At 45.1% G+C, this 21,771-nt stretch overlaps 1 protein-coding gene across 1 annotated transcript in view; it reads left to right on the forward strand.

The window, feature by feature from the left end:
- The window catches only part of ADAM11 (ADAM metallopeptidase domain 11), a 92,513-nt gene that overhangs the window by 65,103 nt on the left and 5,639 nt on the right, over positions 1 to 21,771 (forward strand). Inside the window, exons 18-25 of the mRNA XM_088470668.1 lie at positions 895 to 975; positions 2,307 to 2,357; positions 10,996 to 11,059; positions 17,413 to 17,512; positions 18,857 to 18,976; positions 19,827 to 19,995; positions 20,592 to 20,706; positions 21,588 to 21,678. Of these exons, the coding sequence (XP_088326794.1) occupies positions 895 to 975; positions 2,307 to 2,357; positions 10,996 to 11,059; positions 17,413 to 17,512; positions 18,857 to 18,976; positions 19,827 to 19,995; positions 20,592 to 20,706; positions 21,588 to 21,678 (791 nt within the window). The remainder of the gene's footprint in view (positions 1 to 894; positions 976 to 2,306; positions 2,358 to 10,995; positions 11,060 to 17,412; positions 17,513 to 18,856; positions 18,977 to 19,826; positions 19,996 to 20,591; positions 20,707 to 21,587; positions 21,679 to 21,771) is intronic.

Raw genomic sequence — 21,771 nt, forward strand, 5'->3', positions numbered from 1 at the left:
CAACTGACTGGTCGATAGCTATTGTGCTTAGTGTTGCAGATGTTTTTGTCCCTCTCACTTCCCCCACCTACCTATCTTTCTCCCCCATCCCTCTCCCTGACCACTCTCTTATCCCATGTGTGTGTGAGTCCCGTCTCTCGCCCTTTCCATCTTGTCCCCTTTCCTTGTCTCACCTCCCCCCCCATCTTTCTGACCGCCTATTTTTCCTGTCGCTTTCCCAAACCCCCCCTATATGTCTATATGGATTGTGTTATGAAATTGTGTTGTCATACTGTCAAATGGTCAGGTCAACCTGGGTTACTGTAGTTATCTGTGTCCATATACAATGTAATAAAGTTATATTATGATCGTGGTCAGGTCAAGGTTGGGGTGTGGTGTTATAAATCTGTATAGAGTATTTTATCCTTAACAATTGCCGTTTCAGCTGTATAACTGAAAAAAATAAGTTACAGTATAGCATAGTAGTATTTATATAATACTTATTAGTCTACTTGTGAAGTATATGTTTTACACCACTGTATCCCTTATAAAGTAACCACAGTGGGACATGACAGAACTGATAGTGGCTTGGTTTCAGTGTTGAGAAACCGGATCACAAAGGTAGGTGGACAAAAAGTATGATATGTGATTTATTGGCACTTGGGCCAAAACACTGTAAAACCACATTGTGTGCTATTAGTGTAGTCAGAAGATGTCCACTGATGTAGACCTACTTGTCAGCAATCAGATTGCAAGTGTGGTCTGATGATATTGGGCATTGCACATAATGTACCAGTGTGGAGTCTGCCAAAAATTGGTTAAAGGCTACACAATTGTGACAGGGAAGATCATTTTCTGTGACAGTATTTAAACTGCAGTAAGTCACTACAGCATCTTTAAATATCTTATTCACAGTATGAACCCAGAGGTACTGTCTGTCGTGAGCCTGTTAATGAATGTGATGTGCCAGAGACGTGTCCAGGAGACTCCGGCGTGGTGAGTGCTGCTATACTGGCTGCCAGTAGCAGAGCATAGCAACCTCTGGCTCTCCAGTTGCTGTTAGTAAACTACTTCTCAGGTGCATAGGGAGCGTGCTGGGACTTTGGGATGGACCTAACCATTCTGCAGTGCTGCAGTTGTCATTCTTCAATTCTCAATATTAGAGATGGCATTTTAAAACCGTTTATTACAACTTTTGTAGCTATAGAATTAGCTCCTTTTTTTTTATATTTTTTATTTAATTACCTACATTTAGTTGCCCATAATATTTGCTGCTACAGATAGTTGCCTCTGTTTGCTTCAGTATAAAGAGGAGCCTGCTGAAACCTGAAGTTAGAGCATTTCCATCTTCAGCAATCCCTGTACTATATCCTCTCTCGCTATGTTTCTGTGATGGAGCTCTCTCACCCGAGTCCCACCACTATCCACTCAGTGTCCCAGCACTCTCAATAGAGGAGTTGGTCACCTTCAGCACTGCTCGGGTCTCGCAATAAACAGGGAGATTCCTGGATCTTGTACATCAACTTTTTCTCCCACAATTTTGAATTTATATTTCACTACTTATATTTTGCAATTTGTTAGTACATATTGGATCTTTTATTTCCTATCTTTTATTATATAGGTTTACTTACATGTGTGTCTTGTTCTCCTGTTCATTTTAATACAGCACTGATAAAGATTGTTTTAATCATATTTAGGTTTTGGTACCCCCAAAAATAGAGTACTTTTTCCCCTCTTTTTGGTTTTCCCTGATACATTTATAACTCTCAGAAGTGCACCTCTGCACTTTTGTATTTCCCTAGCCCATTATTTTGGAGTCCTATTTAATTCTATGGTAGATGTAAACTATGAGAAGTATCTTAATCCCATTTGGTGTCAGGTGCTAATGGTTTTCCCATTATCTACTTCCCTTGTTTTTCTGCAATATACATTTTATCTAGAGTGTTAGACTATGCAATAGATAATTTATACTGCTATGAATTGAAAAATAAGTTGATTCCATAAATTGAACAGAGCAGGAAAACGAATAGTTCGAATTGGTTAATTTTGAAACTTTTTAATGGTCTTCTAATGAAAGGGATATTAAGGACAATAGGATCTGCCATTTCCCTATGCAGTAATGTCATTTACTTCTGTAGGATATTTTGTTTGTGTTGTATCGACTCATCCAAATTCCTGTGTGTAAACAATTTGCTTTCTAGAATATTATGTCATTTTCTCATATATATATATATGTATATGTATTCGTAAACAATACTGCTTTACATTGAATGTTGATGTCTGTACACAAAGAAGGCATGGGCCTATTAAAATTGTTGTTTACACAGTGCCCCGCAAATCTACACAAGCAGGACGGATACTTCTGCGACAATGAACAGGTGACAGTGTTGTCGTTTGTGTATATTATTGTCTATGTAAAATATTACTGCGGCAGTGCCTGTGTTGTTCTGAAACACTGAGGTACAGGAACAAAATTCCTCCTATAGGGACGACTTATGAGAGCGTTTTCACATAGGTGATAGATCTGCCTGCCTACGTCCCAAACAGGGTCATTGGTCCCTTGATATTTTTCCTGGATGCTACACACAGTGTTAAAATACTTGGAGACCTCCGTAAATGGTTCTTCCAAAGAGTTTATTCCTCTGTTATAGCATGGATAATACTAGTATATAAATACACAATGCTTGGTGCATCCACCACACAATGTGTGTATCAGAGATGTCCAATACTGCAGTATATATGCAGCAAGATACATTTACCATAGAGACGGGAGTACTTTCTGCATCCACAAGAAGGTGGGTGTCACTGACTGGACTGCAAGTACTGTTATTTTATGCTTTCCTGGTTAACTAGCTTATATATCAATATTTGGTGTGGCCACCCTTTGTGCAAGTGTACCCAGAAGAATTGAAAATGTTTTGAAGACAAAGGGTGGTCACACCAAATATTTATTTTGATATAGATTTATTTACTGTTCATTCACTTTGCATTTTGTTAATTGATAAAAATAAACTTTCTACATCAGGATCCATAGGATACCTTGGGGTATAGGTGATGACGGCAGTCATAGGACACCTCAGAGTTAGTTTTCAGCCTCCCAGGATGCACTGGGTCCCTCTCCTATACCCCTCCCCCGAGCCAAGGAAAATCAGTTTCGTAGGTGTCAGGCTCGGAGTCGGGTCACCATTTTCAGAGGGGGGCTGTTAACAGCCCTTGAAGTTCTTTAAACAGCGTTGCTGCAACAAGAGCTGTACAACATAGACAGTCATTACTGATGTCTATGCTGTCGCTCCTCCACTCCGCCGGACCAGAACGCCAGTACTGATCCGGGGATGCTGGTGGGTGTCTACGGTCACAGGTAGCGGTGACCCCGAACTGTGGTGGGATACAAGGGTGTCAGGTAAGCGGCGGGGTCCCGCGGAGGGTACACAGTCCTGGGTCCTCAGGCAGGGGGCTCCCTGGGGACAGGCTGCGTCTGGAGCCAGGTATTAACCTGCGCTTCCACTAGACCACCATCGATTGCAGGCTGCAGCTGAGCGGCAAAGCTCCAGTGTCCCAGGGGTTAATTGCATGCCAAGGGAGCGGGCCTTCCCTGTCTCACAGCCGGCACCTCCCCCGCTGCACAGTGCCTCTCCATAGCGGTCTGGCGGGCTGTGTCAGCGCTCCTCCCCCGGGCACGCCTCCCCTCAGCTCATCGGCGGCCATTTTCTGAGTGAAGTGTGCAAACGCTGCTGGACGCTGGATACAGGTGGCATCGCGGTCCGGGTCCCCCGCATACCTCTCCTCCGATAAGGTCAGAGTATGCAGCACTGTTTCCTACCAGGCTCTGTGTAGTTGATCATAGTGCTGGTAGTGTAGGGATTTATTTCTGCATTGTATGTGACTTAATGCTAGCGCTGTCTGCCTGTACTTTTACTTCTGACTGTCAGCCATTTTACTATCCCTGTTCTTCCTCTGCTAAAGCCCTTGCGGTGCTGCACAGTGAGGGGAGTCACATACACTCCGTTTACACTCATCATGTCTGAGAGTGAACGTGACTTTCCGCTTCTGCTGAAGTGTACCACATGTAATCTACCATTAGCGGAGGGTGATGGGAACACTGAGGGATTATGTAGGGCATGTTCTCTTATATCACGCCTGATTTCTGTCACTGCGCCTGTGCAGGAACCGCCCTGGTCTTGTTTTGCTAAGGCACTTACAACCCTTGTGGGCCAGCTGGCGGCGCCCCCTGCGTTTCCCCAGATGGGGTTATCGCAGCAGTCGGTAGTGTCATCACCCATGCAGGGGTTCCCCAAGCAGTTGATGGTACCCCAGTGTCTTCCTCTTTCGCCCCCCCAGGTCTCACAGGAGCCTGCGTGGGTGAATTCATTGTCCAATACGGTACAGCACCTGACGGACATTTTACATTTACGGCCTCCTAAGCGGCCTTTAGTGTCTCCGACGGTTCAGTTTGATGAGGATGAAGTCACGTCTGATGATGGTGAGATTTTTGACTTTTCGGACCAAGAGCTCCTTCGTACTAAGGAGGCGGAGTCAAAGTTTAAAGTCTATATAATATACCTGGCCTTATACGGGCAGTCCGTGCGGCTTTGGTTATTGAGGATGAGGATCCCCCCGTGGCCAAATCCAAATATGCCTTCTTTAAGGATATTAAGGGTGATGCCACTGTATTTTCTCTATCTGGTCAGTTGGTGGATCATTTAGAGGAGGCGTGGAAAAATCCGGGTAAACGGTTCCAACCTCAAAAATGCTTGGTCTTTGCATACCCTTTTGCAGATACTTCCTTTTCTAAGCGGGAAACCCCTCAGGTGGATTCTCATGTCACACGCCTATTGAGGAGTGCTGCATTGCCCATGCCCTCCATGTCCTCCTTAAAGGATGCTACGGATCGCAAGGTGGAAATATGCCTAAAATCCATTTATTCCCTTGCTGGAGGGGCGTCTAGACCGCTATGGCAGTGTGCTGGGTGGCCAGAGCCATGGAGCACTGGGCTGATAGCTTGGAGGCTTCTCTGGGCACTGACTCTTCTGCTGAGCAGACTGAGTTAGTGGGCAATCTCAGAGACTCAGCCACGTACATTAATGAGGCAGCCTTGGATATAGGTCTCATCACTTCCAGAATCTCCTCGGCAGCAGTGGCGGCTCGCCACACACTATGGTTGCGCTCTTGGAAAGCGGACGCGGATTCCAAAAAAGATTGGAATGCTTGCCTTTTAATAGACAGGTCCTGTTTGGCCCTTATCAGGACAAAATTGTGCCCACTCTGGCAGCAGCTAAGTCTACATGTCTGCCATCGGCTAGAGTCCCATCAGGATCTGGTACTTCGTCCTTTCGGCCCTATAGGGCCCAGGATAAGTCCAAAGTACAGTCCTTTCCAAGACAGTCAGGGGCCAAGAAATCTGCCAAGCCAAAGAAGCAGGCTTGGAAAATAAGACGTCCTGCCCCCAAGTTGGACGATAAGCCTTCAGCCTGACGGGATGGGCCTCCCTTTGGTGGACTCCAGAGTGGGAGGCCGCTTGCTTCGGTTCGCCCAGTGCTGGTACCTGACTACCAAGGACACTTGGGTACATGAGGTGGTCTCTCGGGGGTATGCCCTCTCCTTCCGGCGCAGACCCCCCAGCAGGTTTTTCACCACAGGCCTTCCGTCAGATCAGAACAAAGCCCTGGAACTACAGAAAGTGTTGCACTCTATGCTCCAGGCTGGAGTTATAGTGCCTATTCCATTCTCCCAGAGGGGCATGGGTTTCTATTCCAATCTTTTTCTGGTGCAGAAACCCAATGGGTCTTGCCGACCCATCCTCAACCTCAAATCCCTCAACAAGTCCTTGAGGGTTCCTTGGTTCAGGATGGAGACCCTGCGTTCCATTATTCTGGCAATGGAGCCTGGGGATTTCATGGTGTCGTTGGACATTCAGGACGCCGACCTGCATGTCCCCATTATCTTAACACACCAGCAATTCCTCAGGTTTGCAGTACTCGACCAACATTTTCTGTTCCAGGCACTGCCCTTTGGTCTGGCAACAGTGCCTCGAGTCTTTACCAAAGTCATGGCGGTAATGGCAGCCCACCTGCGGATGCAGGGGGCCCACTTGTTGCCTTATCTGGATTACCTTCTGTTAGCAGGGTCTCCAGATGTCCTCCAGGTCCATCTGCAACTGACAATCTCTGTGTTGCAGAATCACGGCTGGTTAATAAACTGGAAGAAATCCACCCTGGTTCCCTCGCAGAGGATGCTCCATCTCGGGGCCCTATTGGACTCTCAACAACAGAGGATCTTTGTGACTGAGGAAAAGATCTCTGCATTACAGGCAAGGGTACACAGTTGCCTTCAGAGCCGCCGAGTGTCTATGTACTCAGCGATGAAGTTACTGCACTCCATGGTGTCACTGTTCGACATGGTGGAATATGCCCAGTTTCACTCCAGACCTCTGCAGAAGTTGATCCTCTCCAGATGGAATGGGTTGCCCCATCGGATAAAGACACAGACCATGGTGCTTTCTCCGGAGGTACGTCTGTCTCTGGCCTGGTGGTTGCGGACAACTCACTTGAACAGGGGACGTCCCTTTTGGGTGGCAAACTGGGTCCTTCTGACGGCAGACGCCAGTCTCCGAGGCTGGGGAGCAGTGACGGGTCCACACTTGTTCCAGGGCAGGTGGACCCCGGCAGAATCTGCGCTTCCCATAAACATCTTGGAACTTCGCATGGTATTCAAAGCTCTTCAGCAAACAAAACATGTTCTCCACGGAAAACCCGTGGAGGTACAGTCGGACAATGCCACCACAGTGGCTTACATAAACCGCAAAGGAGGAACCCGAAGTCTGGCGGCGCTGACAGAGGTGTCCTGCATCCTGACTTGGGCAGAGGGCAATCTCCCTGCCATCTCGGTGGTGTTCATCCCGGGAGTCCTCAACTGGGAAGCAGACGTTCTCAGCCGTCAAGACGTGTATCCAGGAGAATGGTCTCTTCACCAGGATGTGTTTCAACTCCTGGTGGACAAGTGGGGCCCTCCAGAGATAGACCTCATGGCCTCCCGACACAACAACAAGCTGCCTGTGTACAGGTCAAGAACAAGAGACATGGAGGCTCTTCTGGTGGACGCTCTGTCAGTCCGTTGGACCTACCGGTTTGGGTACCTCTTCCCTCCGTTCTCCATTCTTCCTCGAGTGGTTCGAAAATTCAAGCAAGAAGGCGGCACACACCTGTTGATAGCTCCGGGTTGACCCAGACGTCACTGGTACTCAGGTCTTCGGAGTCTCTCCGTAGACACTCTGATGCTGTTGCCTCTACGTCCAGACCTGTTGTCACAGGGTCCTTGTCATTAACCGGACCTGAGTCGTCTGTCTTTGATGGCTTGGCTGTTGAGACAACCCTCTTAAGGTCCAAGGGTTTTTCCAGCTCTGTAGTTAACACCATGCTCAGAGCTCCGAAGCCTACATCTGCAAGAATTTACCACAGAGTATGGCATAATTTCTTTGAATGGTGTCGCCCTAGAGGCTATGATCCTCAGGTGTTCCGGATATCCAGGGTGTTGGCTTTCCTACAGGCGGACTTAGGCCCTCATTCAGAGCCATACGCTCTGAGCAGAGCGCACGCTCTGAATGAGGGCCGCCCTCCATAATTATGGAGCGTCCTCCTGGACGCTCGTATAGCTGTGGGTCACCACCCACAGCCTATACGAGCGTGCAGTTTGATGGCCGCGATGGTCTTGACCATCGCGACCATCGCCACTGCGAGCCGGAGCCTGCGGTTGAGTTTTTCAACCGCAAGGCCCGGAGTGATTTTGGCTCTATCCGAGCCAAAATCACTCCCACTGACATCACTAGTGATGTCAGTGGGCCGGCTTCTGACGGTAGGCGTTCCCTTGGGAACGCCCCCGTCAGGGAGGCACGCTCACCAAAGGGGGCGTGCTGTCAATCAACATCGACAGCACGCCCCCTTTGATCAGACACAACGAGCGAAGGAAAGTCCTTCGCTCATCGCGTCTGGCGCATGCGCACGACGGAGCTCCCGCCGTCGTGCGCATGCGCAGTGCACAACATCGACCCACTTGCGAGCGGACAGCCGCTTGCGAGTGGGTCTGAATCAGGCCCCTAGATCACGGCCTTCACCTTGCTTCTCTGAAGGTGCAGGTTTCTGCCCTGTCAGTGTGGTTTCAGCGTAGGATTGCTACTCTTCCTGATGTCCACACCTTTCTGCAAGGTGTACTTCGTATTCAGCCTCCCTTTGTTCCACCAGTGGCTCCTTGGGATCTGGCTGTGGTCCTGAGGGCTCTCCAAGGACCACCATTTGAACCACTGGGCTCAGTGGATTTGAAATGGCTTACAGCTAAGACTGTATTTCTTCTGGCCATTGCTTCGGCCAGAAGGGTCTCAGAATTGGGGGCTTTCTCATGTTGACCTCCCTTTCTCATTTTTCATAGAGACAGGGCGAGGTTTCCTCCCTAAGGTGGTATCTAGTTTCCACATTAACGAGGAAATCATAGTGCCGGCCTTTAATTCTGCAGACCTCCCGGTTGGTGAGGCCACATTGGATGTGGTACGGGCTCTAAGGATTTATGTTGACCGTACCAATTCATTTAGGAAGTCGGACTCCTTGTTTGTCCTCTATGGCTTCTGGAAGAAGGGTTGGCCTGCCACTAAGCAAACTTTGGCAGGATGGATTCGCATGGCAATTTCTGAGGCTTATATTCATGAAGGCCTTCCTGTTCCATCCTCAGTTAGGGCTCATTCCACTAGGTCTGTGGGTCCTTCGTGGGCAGCTTGACGTGGTGCCTCTGCTGTTCAGCTTTGCAAGGCTGCCACGTCAATTTCTGTCCATACTTTTCTGAGGTGTTATGCATTTGACACCTTCGCCTTTCAGGATGCTTCCTTCGGGCGGCGGATTCTCCTTTCAGCACAGGAGCATCCTCATCCTTAAAGGATACTGCTTTGGGACATCCCCAAGGTATCCTGTGGATACCCTATGGACCCTGATGTAGAAAATATGAGATATGGTAAGAACTTACCCTTGTTATCTCTATTTCTACGAAGTCCATAGGGTTCCACAGGACTCCCGCCCTATCGCACCTGTACTGCAGATGGACTTTGCTCTGGTCACCGGTTTTTCCGTCTCCTTCTGGTGTGAATGTGATTCTTGTGTGTTCCAGAACTTTCTTCTCTCTCTTTCTACTCCTCCTCCGGCCTATGGCTTGGTACGTAACTGATTTGCCTTGGCTCGGAGGCGGGGTATAGGAGGGGGACCCAGTGCATCCTGGGAGGCTAAAAACTTTAACTCTGAGGTGCCCGATGTCTGCTGCCATCGCCTATACCCCAAGGCATCCTGTGCAACCCTATGGACTTCGTAGAAATAGAGATAACAAGGGTAAGTTCTTTCCATATCTCATTTATTAACCCTTCTGTTTTTAAGAAGGATTTTTTCCACACCTGCCTGTAACTTTTGCACCGTACTGTGTATATGTATGTATGTGTATAGAGAGAGAGAGACCGACCCACAGCAGGTGCGGTACTCACAGCATCAGAAATAATCAATGTAAATGGAGCATAACATTTCAGTGCTTTACTAAGTATGCACAGTCATCAGAGTAATCGGTGCATACTTAATAAAGCACTGAAACGTTATGCTCCATATACATTGATGATTTCTGATGCTGCGAGTGTCGCACCTGCCGTGGGTCTCTATCTCCGTTTTGATTGTGAGGGCACCGGGCTACTCGGACAGATGGAAATTGTGAGTGCCGGTCCTTTGTTTGTGTGTGTGTGTGTGTGTGTATGTGTGTGTGTATATATATATATATATATATATATATATATATATATATATATATAATATAATATAAATATATAATCTGGGAAGCGGCACTCCTCTAATGTCCAAACATTTGCAATGAACAAATAAATAGTTACAGTCTGGTGCCCTCCAAGCTGTGCAAGGTCAGTGTAGCTGCATGTAGATTCCGAACTGGCGGCACTCAGAAAATAAGACTCCACAAGAAATGTGGTCCAACGTTTCAATGCTCTGTTGTTGCGTGTGTGTGTGTGTGCGTGTGTGTGTGTGTGTGTACACCCATCTCATCAATTTATTAATTCAGCACAGGTTACTGTAATACTAAATCAAGTAGGAATATTTGGGGCAGAGCATTTTTCATTGTGTTGAAGGAGTCATGTTAGCGGTTTTATGTTCAGCAAGGTATGACTTCCAAAAGATAGCACCTAGAATTTGTATATACTTACCTAGGATTCAAGGATGGAAAAGGCTAGCCTTGAAGTGTAGTACTGGATTTAAATGCAGCACATCTAGGGTGTTTTTTGGCACATCCCTTAAGAACCTCTGTATTCGGAAATAATGTGTTGGGTTCTTTTTACCAAGAAAAAGCAAGATATTTGGGCAAATACTGTATTGTATTCTGACCATCCTATAGTTACAGTTTATAATATACTGTATTAAGGTATAGAATTTCCAGAGTTTCACCTAGCTTGGCTAATAGGATATTCTGATGGACAGTTGACTCAGATATCCTTTATTGAGTATTTACTATAAGACACTGCCAGGCTTGAATAGTAAAAAGCAGAATGACTATAGTGTCTATTTATCAAGGCAGTTTTTCATCAAATTGTGCAGAAAAGGGAGATACATGGATGCAACTTGCAAGGACAGCTTGGTTATCGCTAACACTGTCCCTTTGAGTTACACTAAGTATATAGCAGGGATATTTTAATTCAAAATAAAACTATCCATCTCAATACTGACTGTTAATAATTGTGGCAGTGCTGCTATTATTAATAAATAGGCTCCTATATCTTCGATGGGTTCCAAATTATTATCCTATACGCTAAAAGGCCCATTATGTAGTACTTATAGTAAAATATATCAAACTATAAAGTAAACAGAAAATACGATACTTTCATACATCTTTTTCTGCTACTTCTGTTTTTGATGAGTGTTTCTTTAATCTGTCATTGTGTGGAAAAGTGAAAATATCACCGTCCCTTTTAAATCTTTATATATGTCTACCTCACAGGGTCGGTGTTATGGAGGCCGGTGTAAGACCAGAGAGCGCCAGTGCAATGCTGTGTGGGGACGCAGTGAGTATTACTGTAACTACGTGCATTATGCAGATCACTCTGCTATAGGCTCAGGTTATAACTTTTTTCAGTGATCACTTTGGTTATCATTTTTTTTTTTTTTTTTTTTTTTAATTCAGATATCACAATGACATAAATAAGCTATTTGTATCTTCTGAGAAAGAAATGCAGATGATCCAATTTGTGAGACAGCCTACATAGTAGATTTAAAGATCCTGATCATTGGCTCCTCCACAATGTATTAACCCATGGCTTCCACAATTGGTTCACAATGCAAAAGCCATTTAACACATAATGGGCCTCATTCAGAGCTGCATGCAAGGCCGATATTCACGTACAGATGTGTCCACATACATCTTACTTTCTTGCCCTTCTAGTCGCTCCATGCAGTTACAAGGTAGCCCGAGCGTCTTTTTGTGCCACATTTTCCCTTCAAATGCTTCTTATTCACAAAGTAATGTGACCAGGACGTGGAGTCAGCTTCTGCTGATTAAAATGATATGCGGCATGCCTATGTTCTGTGTGCAGCTGTGGTTGTATCTGCATGCGAAATGCTACTTTACAGTGTCAGTAGCTGTGACACTGTAACGTAGCATTTTGCATGCAGATACACCCGCAGTTATCATTTTAATCAGCCGAAGCTGCTTGTGCAAACTATTCACATCACTTTGCAAATAAGACGTATTTTAAGGGGAAGAAAATAGCAATAAATGACGTTTGGCGGTGCTGAGTAGCACTGCGCTCACACATTAGTTTTAACGCGACTTGTAGCGTACAGAGGGAAGATGTGTGTGGACACATCTGTAGTTGAGCGATTATTTGCAACTGCACATGTGACAGATTCTACAAACTCCTACAGCGCATGTGTTACCCTGAGTATATCCGGTTGCGGTAGTGAGAGACGGTATCAGAAATGTTGTGGAAAAGTGTAGGGTGTTCCTAGGCAGTGAAAGGGCATTGGATAGAAATACACGCAAAAAAAGGTCCATTCAGTGGGTGAATTATGGGAGTGTCGTAGGCACGTCAATGCAAGTGGCTGCATTGCCAGACGCACAGCCGCAGGCACAGGCTGTGGTCAGACAGACATACTGCACCACCCATAGAGCTGTTGCAAGTTTTAATAGTGCAGCCAATGGTGGAGTATAAGGATGTTTCAATCGGTATTACAACGTGTACAGATGTTAAGTGGGCGTCTCAAAGCTTTCACTGTCGGACGAACGTATGTGCACAAGCGAAGGAGTTTGTAACAGCATTCGTATAAAGTTGCAGATGAGCGACTGCCAATAGATGCTGCTGCGTGTGCTTATACATGCCACTCAGCTTTCAGGGCCAATATGTCTATTACTGAATGTTTAGGTCTGTCTTTATGATTACATTTTTACATTTTTTGGCTGTTTTTTAAATATTGTATCTTAATCTTGCAGAATAATGTTTCGCGTTTTCATCATCTCTACTATTACATGCATGTATTGTACAGCAACAATTACTGGACGTCCTACTTACCTCTCTAGTCATGCTCAGCAGTAGTCCTCAACCCCAGGACTTTAAAAAAAATGACTCCCTTCATTTGGGACTTATTAATTGAATTTAATAACTTGATCTAATTTTTAACTCCTTGTGTATTTTGTATTGCCAATCACATACAAAGCAACAGTGAATGGATTTGTGCAGTATCCAAACACTGTACAGAGAGGCTGGAGGCAACCCAGCCGCTTAGGAAGTGCTGGGTACAACCCCAGCGAGATGAACAATGGGGGCATAATGCATGCCCCCCCATTGTGACCAATAACAGGAGCATGACACGTGGTGACACAGCCTTATTGTGCATGCACAAAAATCCTGGCCTCCCCATCCAAATATTGGAAGCTATGCCAATATAATGTACGTTTTTCATAGTACAAGACGTTTATATGATTAAATGTAAGATTTTGAGAACATTTAAAGTAAATATCTCATGTTATTTTGTTTCAAGACCATGGGCTCTATTTATCAACATTATTTTTACTAAAATATAACATTATTTTAGTATCACCTATAGTTATTACAGGGCAATTGGAGTAGAATTCGTAAAATTATACTCCAACCCCTAAGTATCACTTATTTTTAGTAAAGCAGATCGCATTTCCCATAACTGTAATGGGAAATGTGATCTGACCATAGTTACTAAAAATAAATGTGAAAAAAATACTGGGGAAAGCCCTGTGATAACGCCACCTGGAGGTGGCGTTATCCAGGGTCTCCCCCCGGATACCGGCCTCCTGCCCTGCTCTAACGGGGAGAGCAGAGCCAGGAGTCGGTCCCTGTAATCAGCTGTGTGGTCTAAACAGACCGCAAGCTGAAATTATTATGCTGATAGGGAGACACATATTTAAAAATTAAAGGGGGCACAGATTACTCCTATTCTAATTAAGAGTACAAATATGAGTACTTTTCTTATAAAAGCAACACCTCACTGGGCTGAGACTGAGGTGACCTGCTACTGCTCCAGGGGCAGTAGCAAACGCAGGATTTCTAGAGGGGGGTTTCCAAATGCCTGATTTTAGAGTGAGTGTGGCCAGCCCAAGAAGAGGGCAGAATTAGCACTTAACCAGCTTTAATATGCATCATACAAAGTGTATTGTGCGTCATAATTCCAGCATAGAGAGGAGCAGCAATCACTGTAACCCATTAAATGCGGCAGTAGGGCCATCCTGCCTGAGATAAATGGTTTTATTTGAGATGTGGGCACCATTCCAGAGCATTGGAGCAAGTCCGGGAGTCTGGGGGAGCAGCAGTGGAACCTAGCACTGCCCTGGACATATATGTACATATTGGGCTCTATAGCAGCACATCCTTAACAGTGAATGTTTTCCAGATCTACTAGTTGGTGCACAGGTTATTTATTACTGGCTGATACATGTTAAAAGATCCACCGGTGGTGTTAATAATTTCATTTGTGACACTGAGAAGGACATACAGCGCTAGTAAAATTACCTTACTATTTCTATTGTGGTCATGGTGTGGGCTGGGGAGGGGGGTTTCCAGGCAGACGGAAACCCCCCCTGCGTTTGCCTATGAGGGGAGCCGGTGGGGGCTGCTGTTACCTGTCTCCTGCTTCTGTGTCTGGCTGCTGTGGTTCTGGGCTGCTCAGGATGGATTCAGTATGCCCACCGAAACCTCTGAATGAGCTGGGACTGGCGCCATGTGTCATCTGTTTGGCGATGTGTCGTGGAGTGATGATGCTGCGGTCGCTGAGGTCATCGCATCAGAGGACCTGTATCCTGCTGCTCCCAGCACCGGCTCTCGGGAAGGAGGCTGGAGTTATTATCACAGCGGCCGGGGTGGTGGAAAGAATGGGCACCAGGGCTGGGCCAGGAATCGGGACCAGGGACAGATACGGCAGCAGTCTCACCAGCAGCATCTACGGCGGCTGAGAAGGCAAAAGAGAGGGAAAAGGACTGGCACCCTAGCAAGACTGAGGTATCAGCCATTTAAACCCTCTCTGCCTAGTTTTTAGCCAATGTAAGATCCCTGTCTAACAAGATAGATGAGATCAGGCTGAGAAGTGATTATCAGCCATTAATTAACTGCTCCTTATTGATATTTACCAAGACTTAGCTGGGAACGAATGATCCTGTTGGTCGCTTTGCATTGCCTGGGAGGGCTTTGTTTAGAGCCCATAGGACATTAGAGTCAGCAAGAAAAAAGGTGGAGGCCTTTGTAATAAGATGTGGGTTTAATTGAAAGCCATTGTTCGGCTGATTTGGAATTTATGCTGTTAAGGCGTAGGCCATGTACAGCCGACTATGGGGATGTTTCTGAGGTGGGTGGTAAAGGCAGTACTAAAAATGCTGTAGGAGGTGTCTTATGTAAAAAGACGCCCACTGCCAGCTTCTCCGATTCACTGCTGCATCCAAAGATGCAGCATCGGATTAACTGCGTGAATATCGCCGGGCCCACATATCCCCGTATTCAGTTTGAAAGTACACGAAAACTGGACCCGGCAAAACTTGAACAGGCGGAAAATACTGTCAGATTTGGGGAAATCAGCCTGACACCCCCCAAAAGATGCTCTGACATGGGGGTTAGCTATGGTTATCCCCGATTTGGCTTGCTGAAGGTATTGGGTGTTTTTAAACGTGCTCAATAGCTGCAAAATAGCGTTTTTGTATAAGTGGTGCAGAATAGTATTCAAGAGTATTTTTTGCAGAAAATAACATCCCAGCAAATTTGGGGTACTTGAAAATGGGGGCCAGCATATTTTAAAGTTGCTAAAGTTAAGTTATTATTATTATTACCAGTTATTTATATAGCGCACACATATTCCGCAGCGCTTTACAGAGAATATTTGGCCATTCACATCAGTCCCTGCCCCAGTGGAGCTTACAATCTATATAAGTTGAAAAAATCGTGAAAAATCCACCTGCCGCAAGCCCCTGCAATGAAAAAAAACACATGGGGCATACTTGGGGAACCCCCCAGAGTCAAGTCCACTAGTTTATATCTTTGTCCCCCAACATTTTTTTTTTGCCCCCAAATTCAAAGTGATGATTTTTGGGGTGTCCTTAAGTGGTGTTTTTTTGTGTTTTTTTTTTTTTTACGCAGTTTACCTTTTGTTGGACTGTCTGAAGGCTGCACGGGGGTTCCCGCAACGTTGCACCCCAAAACCCCAATTCTGCACTTTTTTCCGCGAAATAGGCAAAACTTTTCCGCCTATTACATTGCATTGACTTTCCGCCTAGGCGGAAAGTCTTTCAAATTGAATACGGCGATACTTTTCTGCCTGGCGAAATGACGTCATTGGTGAAACTTTTCCGCGGATTCCGGCTTTTCACCTCAAATTGAATACGGACCATGGGCTGAATGATCTGCTGATCGGCTAATAGCCTTGGCATAGCTATTTGGCCTTGAAGTTGAGAATGTCCACCTCAAACATATTAACAGAACCATGGAGATTGATAATACCCCACTGTCTTCCTCTCGCCAATATTCCATTGTTGAGGATCATCAGTGTAAAGGCAGAATGTTTCAAGTACACAATGGTTTAAAGGATTTAATTATTAAGGAATGGGAATAGCCTTTTCAAGGTTAGGAGGCATCAAGGTGTTGAGTGCCTAAATTTAATGCTCTGTAGCCAATCTATTCTGACGCTAGCACTATGTGGGCCTACTGAAACATCACATGAATAGGAAATGGAAAGCTGTTTCAAGACAATTTGGGGTTTATTTTAGAACCCGACGAAGAGTAAATAAACCCCTTCATATTTACTCACATACCATAACTCAAGTCTGATGTGGCTGCAGCCTCAGGGCCTTGTGAACCAACCTGAATCGGGTCCTCAGTTCACAGGGCACTTAGAGTATGGTCTGATAACCTACATAACTTTCTGCCAGATGTATGGCTTCAGTTGTCATCACTAGAAGAGCTCTGTGGTTCCATCCTTGGGTGGCAGGCCCACTATAAAAATGCGTGACCATGTTCCATTTTGAAAGCACTTTTCTCTTCAGGGATAAACTTGATTCAATTCCTCAAAAGATTAGAGGGATCAGATTACCACAATATGTGGCTCGAGTCTATGGCATGTACCCATTCTTCTGCATTCAGTTCTGCCCAATTTGGCTACATACATATGTATGTGGCTTAAATAGGCAAACAGACTGATTTTAGCATTGCACCAAACTTAAGTAGAATGCATACGATAAACCTGTATTGTGAATAATTCAAAACAATTTCAGCTTTCTAGGATCATCCCTGAGGGCTATTTCAGACACAACACTTTTGTCCGTACGGAAAAAAAAAGTCAGGTTTTCTTCTGTGGAGTGGTTGTAGTCAAACGGAGAAATACATGCATACTTTTAGACGACACAAATACGGCATGGACGCCGTGTTACAGCCGTGAATCACCACTGACAAAGATGGCTGCTGTGCTGTGCCGCCACCGTAAGATAGTGAAGTACATGATTTTCTGAATGCTTTCACACGCCACGGTATTTAGTTGTATGTTCACCTACCTGTCCACAGTATTCAGTTTTACAAGTGTTGTGGTACCATGTGTGCCTGTGTCACCCAACATACTGTGATGGGGGTGGTGCTACTGCACATGCCTACAGATTGCAAAGAGATTGAAAACACACAGCATTAACATTACACATGGCACAAAACCATTGCTTGTGAAAGTGACTCATCCACGGGAAAAAAAAACCCTCTGTGTCTGAAATAGCCTTTATTATTAGCCTTTATTATTAGCCCTTATTATTAGCCCTTATTATTATCCCTTATTATTAAATAATGAATTCTCACTCTCTAGAATGGAACATTTATATATCTGTCAACAACTGCAGTGCTGTAACAGACCAGTTTCTTTTGTATTCCAGGTGCATCTGACAGGTTCTGCTATGAAAAACTAAACATAGAGGGGACAGAGAAGGGCAATTGTGGGAGAGATGGCGATCACTGGATTCAGTGCAGTAAACCGTAAGTGGACGTTAATATTGGTATTTACCTCTAAAGAGAATATGCAACCACACATTTTTTTTTTTTTTTTAGAAAGTCGCTCTTATACTGTAGGACAAGAAGGCACTGTACAGTTGCCTAGCTTTTGTTACACTACACTTCCTAATAAGCAGATAAAAGGCTACAAATCTCTAATCTCAATTGGCCGTACACTGACCAACTTTCATCTAACTAGTAAACTATCCAACTTATCAGTCCCACTAAAATGGTGCTCCATACACTGAAGCAACCTTTTCATGAGACCAGCCACTGCTGTCTACCAACTGTACGTCTATTTGTTAAAAATAGAGGAAAAAAAATAACTCATGGGAAAGTCACGTGGGCTTTTAGCCCAGTGCTGATTACCCCAAACTCAGGAGGAAAATGGCACGAGATCCCCCCTGATATTAGGTTAGCCAGCGCTGGGTCTTGCCAACCTGGGCTGATGGAACTATAGAAGGAGATCACCGAAGCAGCCCCGTAACCAGGGATGTGCTACATGTGCTGTAGCAAAGGACGGAGGGCCCTGGGGAGGCGCCCTGCAGCCAGCATAGCCGCTGCAGTGCTGTGGAGCATCATTTGGTGCATACTGCAGTCTGCAGCCGTTTGGAGCATCCTCCGGACACTCCAGGCACTGTTGCACTTCCCAATGCTGGTGGTGCCACCCACTCTGCACAAAGTCATGCGTTCAGGCGGTGTGACTGGCACAGGGCGACCGGTCAGATTTAAACTGTGCTGTCTCGCAGCATGTGGGTCCCCCCACTGCGATTCCAGACAGCTAAAGGCCAGTTGGCACCAGGGGTAATTTTCTCAGGGGTTCGGGTCCACAAAAAAGTGTGCAACCCCGGATAGAGCAGTTTCACATCGGCCATCTTGGAATTAAAAACCAGGCTGCCAATTTCTTTGGAGCAAGCTGAGACGCAGGGGGAAACAACAGCAGTGACAGCAGGTAAGTGGCGCAATGCCGGGAGTGAGGGGGGGATGTTACAAATGCTCTGCCCTGCACAGCAGTCTGTCAACGCCAGGCCTGATGCGGTAGGGTACCCACCTGCTTCTGCGACTGATAGTTCAGTTGGGGGGAAAGTGACCAGCTTTCCCCTGTACAGAAAAGATAGTCAGGCATCAAATGTTTGATTACATATTCTAGTTGGACCTACCGTTTTCACTTATTTCTGTCAGAGACTCAGAGCAATCGGACGATTGTCGTCTGCTATGTATGATAGTCATTCTGTGTATGGCCACCTTCACTGTTTGTAGAAAACACATCCTGTAGATCTTTAGCACACTGTTGTTTATATGACCTCTTTTCATACCCCCATCTCATAGGGATGTGCTCTGTGGCTACCTCCTATGCACCAACATCTCTGGAATACCAAGGATTGGAGAACTGAGTAGTGACATCACCAGTATGAGTTTCTATCACCAGAACCGATACATTGACTGCAGGTATGACAAGTGCACTTCTTGATGCAGATTGAAGTAGAATCTACTAGCTTTGTTTTTTTAAAAAGGACTATATTTAAAAAGTAATAAAAACAAAAAAATCCAAAAGTAATTATTTATGTTTTTATTGTCTGGAATTGTGGTGTTATTGAGTGCAATAAATTAATAAAGCTGATGACACCTTAGGAAATACAGATGTGTCCACATTCATCTTACTTCCTTGCGGGTTAAACAGCCATGCCGTGACTCTGTAGTGCTGAGCATCTTTTTGTGCAACTTTTTCCCTTCAAATGCGTCTTATTGGCAAAGCGATGCGAATAGGACACAGAAGCTGAATGCTATGCGGCATGCCTATGGTCTTTGTGCAACTGCGGGTGTATTGCATGTGAAATGCTACGTTACAGTGTCAGTCACTGATGCTGTAATGTACATCATTTTAATCAGCAAAACCTGCTTGTGCATCCTATTCGCATCACTCTGCAAATAAGATGCATTTGAAGGTAAAAAGACGCTCGGTGCTACAGAGTCGCACGTCACTCACGCGTTATGTTTAAAGCGACTTGTAGCGCACGGAGGTAAGTAAGATGTGGACACATCTGTAGAAGGGTGGATCATATTCATCAGATATTGTTCAGCTGGATACTGGTTTAAAGAAGTAGAGTGTAGGTTGAGATAGGGCCAGAGGAAATTCCCTAATATATAATTTATTACTTAACCCTTTACCTTCCTGATTGATCAAAATCATATTTCACACCTATGTTCCCCCTGTTACTCCTAATCCTGGTGCCTCTCAAGCTGAGGGCCTTTTCCCTCCCAAGGAACTTACATGTGATTTGTTTTTCCTGTGTTTTAGAGGAGGGCAGGTTATACTACCAGATGGCTCATGTTTGGGGTACGTGGAGGACGGCACACCGTGTGGACCCAACATGATGTGCCTAGATCGAAAGTGTCTCTCCGCCACTTCTTTCAACTTCAGCTCCTGCCCTGGCAGTGGGAGCGGAGGGGTGTGCTCAGACCATGGGGTAGGTTCTGTTAAGGGATCAAAGAGTTATCCCTGAATGAGGATATGACTGTATTGTAACTTTTTTCTGTCATGTGCAAAAAAAAAGTGTTAGTGGAACTACTATAACACCTTGGCTGTGATGTTACTGATAAAGTGATAGGAAGACAAAATGGCTACCTCTACTATGTATAGGTAATGGATTTACTTTAACCACTTAACATGGGTGCAACCACTGCCAGATAAGTTGTGACCATGTCAGTGAAAGCCCATGTGACCATGCCATCGTCCTCCGTCCTGTGTAAATGTAAATCAGATCTCTTTTCCTACTGCTGTCGTGTGGATGTATTGTTTTCTGAGTGGGTCGGGTCTAATGTCACAATGGGTACCTATGGACACTCGGGGTGTTAAACCCCCCCAGGAAACATTTTATTTTTCAATTAAAATACTTAAAGTTCTTGACTTATTTATAAATATCAAATATTTTTAGTTAATTAACTAGCATTTAAGTGGGTAAAAGTGGTCTTTTTGACATATATGTTCTATTTTCTGTAGATGTGATAGTGACAGTGACAGATTCAGTACTAACTGTACTTCTGTTCTTTTATCTGCTTCCAGGTTTGCAGTAACGAGGGAAAATGTATTTGCCACTCAGACTGGACCGGCAAGGACTGCAGTGTGTATGATCCGCTTCCCATTCCTAAATCCACTGGGGTCGTGGAGAAATACAAAGGTAATTACCCTCAACATTTAGAAGACACCCCTGAACAGGTTAGCTGAAGGGTATATTTTAGGAAGATCATGCTTAGGATAGGCAATATCTACAACCAGGCTTCTCTACTTACATCTCCTAATTAAATGTTGAGCTGACGTTGGGCTCAGATAAATTTCTTTAATTTTAACTATTATAATGTTGTATTTCTCTATAATATGGTTCGCTTTTTAACACTCAGGGCCTGTTCCATAGCCGCACACAAGCGGCTGTGCGAATCCGTCCATCTCAGATGCCAATGCAGAAGGAGGTGCCAGACACTTCCTTGCTGTATTTGCGTTCCCAGCACTGCCACCGGAATCGCAGGCTGGGATCAGCTGAAGCTTCCTGCAGCCTGACCTAGTGCAGGTCACGTAAGAGGTCAGGAATCTGCGTCCACTGAAACAGACCCTGGCCTTGTCCCTCCCGGAAAACGGGGTCGACACACCAGTTTCCAGGAACGGTGACCATGCACGCCCCACAAATGCCGCAGAATGTCAGTCATGCTTGAGGGGTCTGCGAGCGAGATCACAGGACTCCTTCTGCACAGACCCTTAAACATCATGATGTACATTAATCATCGGATAAATGTACATTTCTGAATTAGGCCTTCATTTATGTGTCCTTGAAATTTATTGATGTTATGGGCAATACTGGTGTGAGAAAAATGTCCATACTAGATGGGAAATTGGTCTTTTTATAGATTTTGAAAGCAATGTTTCTGATCGATACAGGTGAAAGTACAAATGTCTTTGTAGGAATACTTAAGCTGGTACAGTAGACCTCTCCATAGGGTAGAAGATAAGCTATAATGATATGGTTTTCCTTTGTGTCCACTCTTAACAACTACATCATTATTCCAGGTCCAAGTGGCACAAATATCATCATTGGGTCCATTGCAGGGGCTGTGCTCATTGCTGCCATTGTACTAGGGGGAACTGGATGGGGTTTCAAGTAAGTAACAGACTGACCATTTACTAATCCCTTGCTTTGTTATCTTTGTCTTTATTATAATGTGGAAATAATTGCCTTTTCTTTTTCTTTTTT

Source organism: Taudactylus pleione, unplaced genomic scaffold (assembly GCF_031769625.1).
Source record: "Taudactylus pleione unplaced genomic scaffold, aTauple2 ptg000102l, whole genome shotgun sequence".
In the NCBI taxonomy this organism is placed as follows: domain Eukaryota; kingdom Metazoa; phylum Chordata; class Amphibia; order Anura; family Myobatrachidae; genus Taudactylus; species Taudactylus pleione.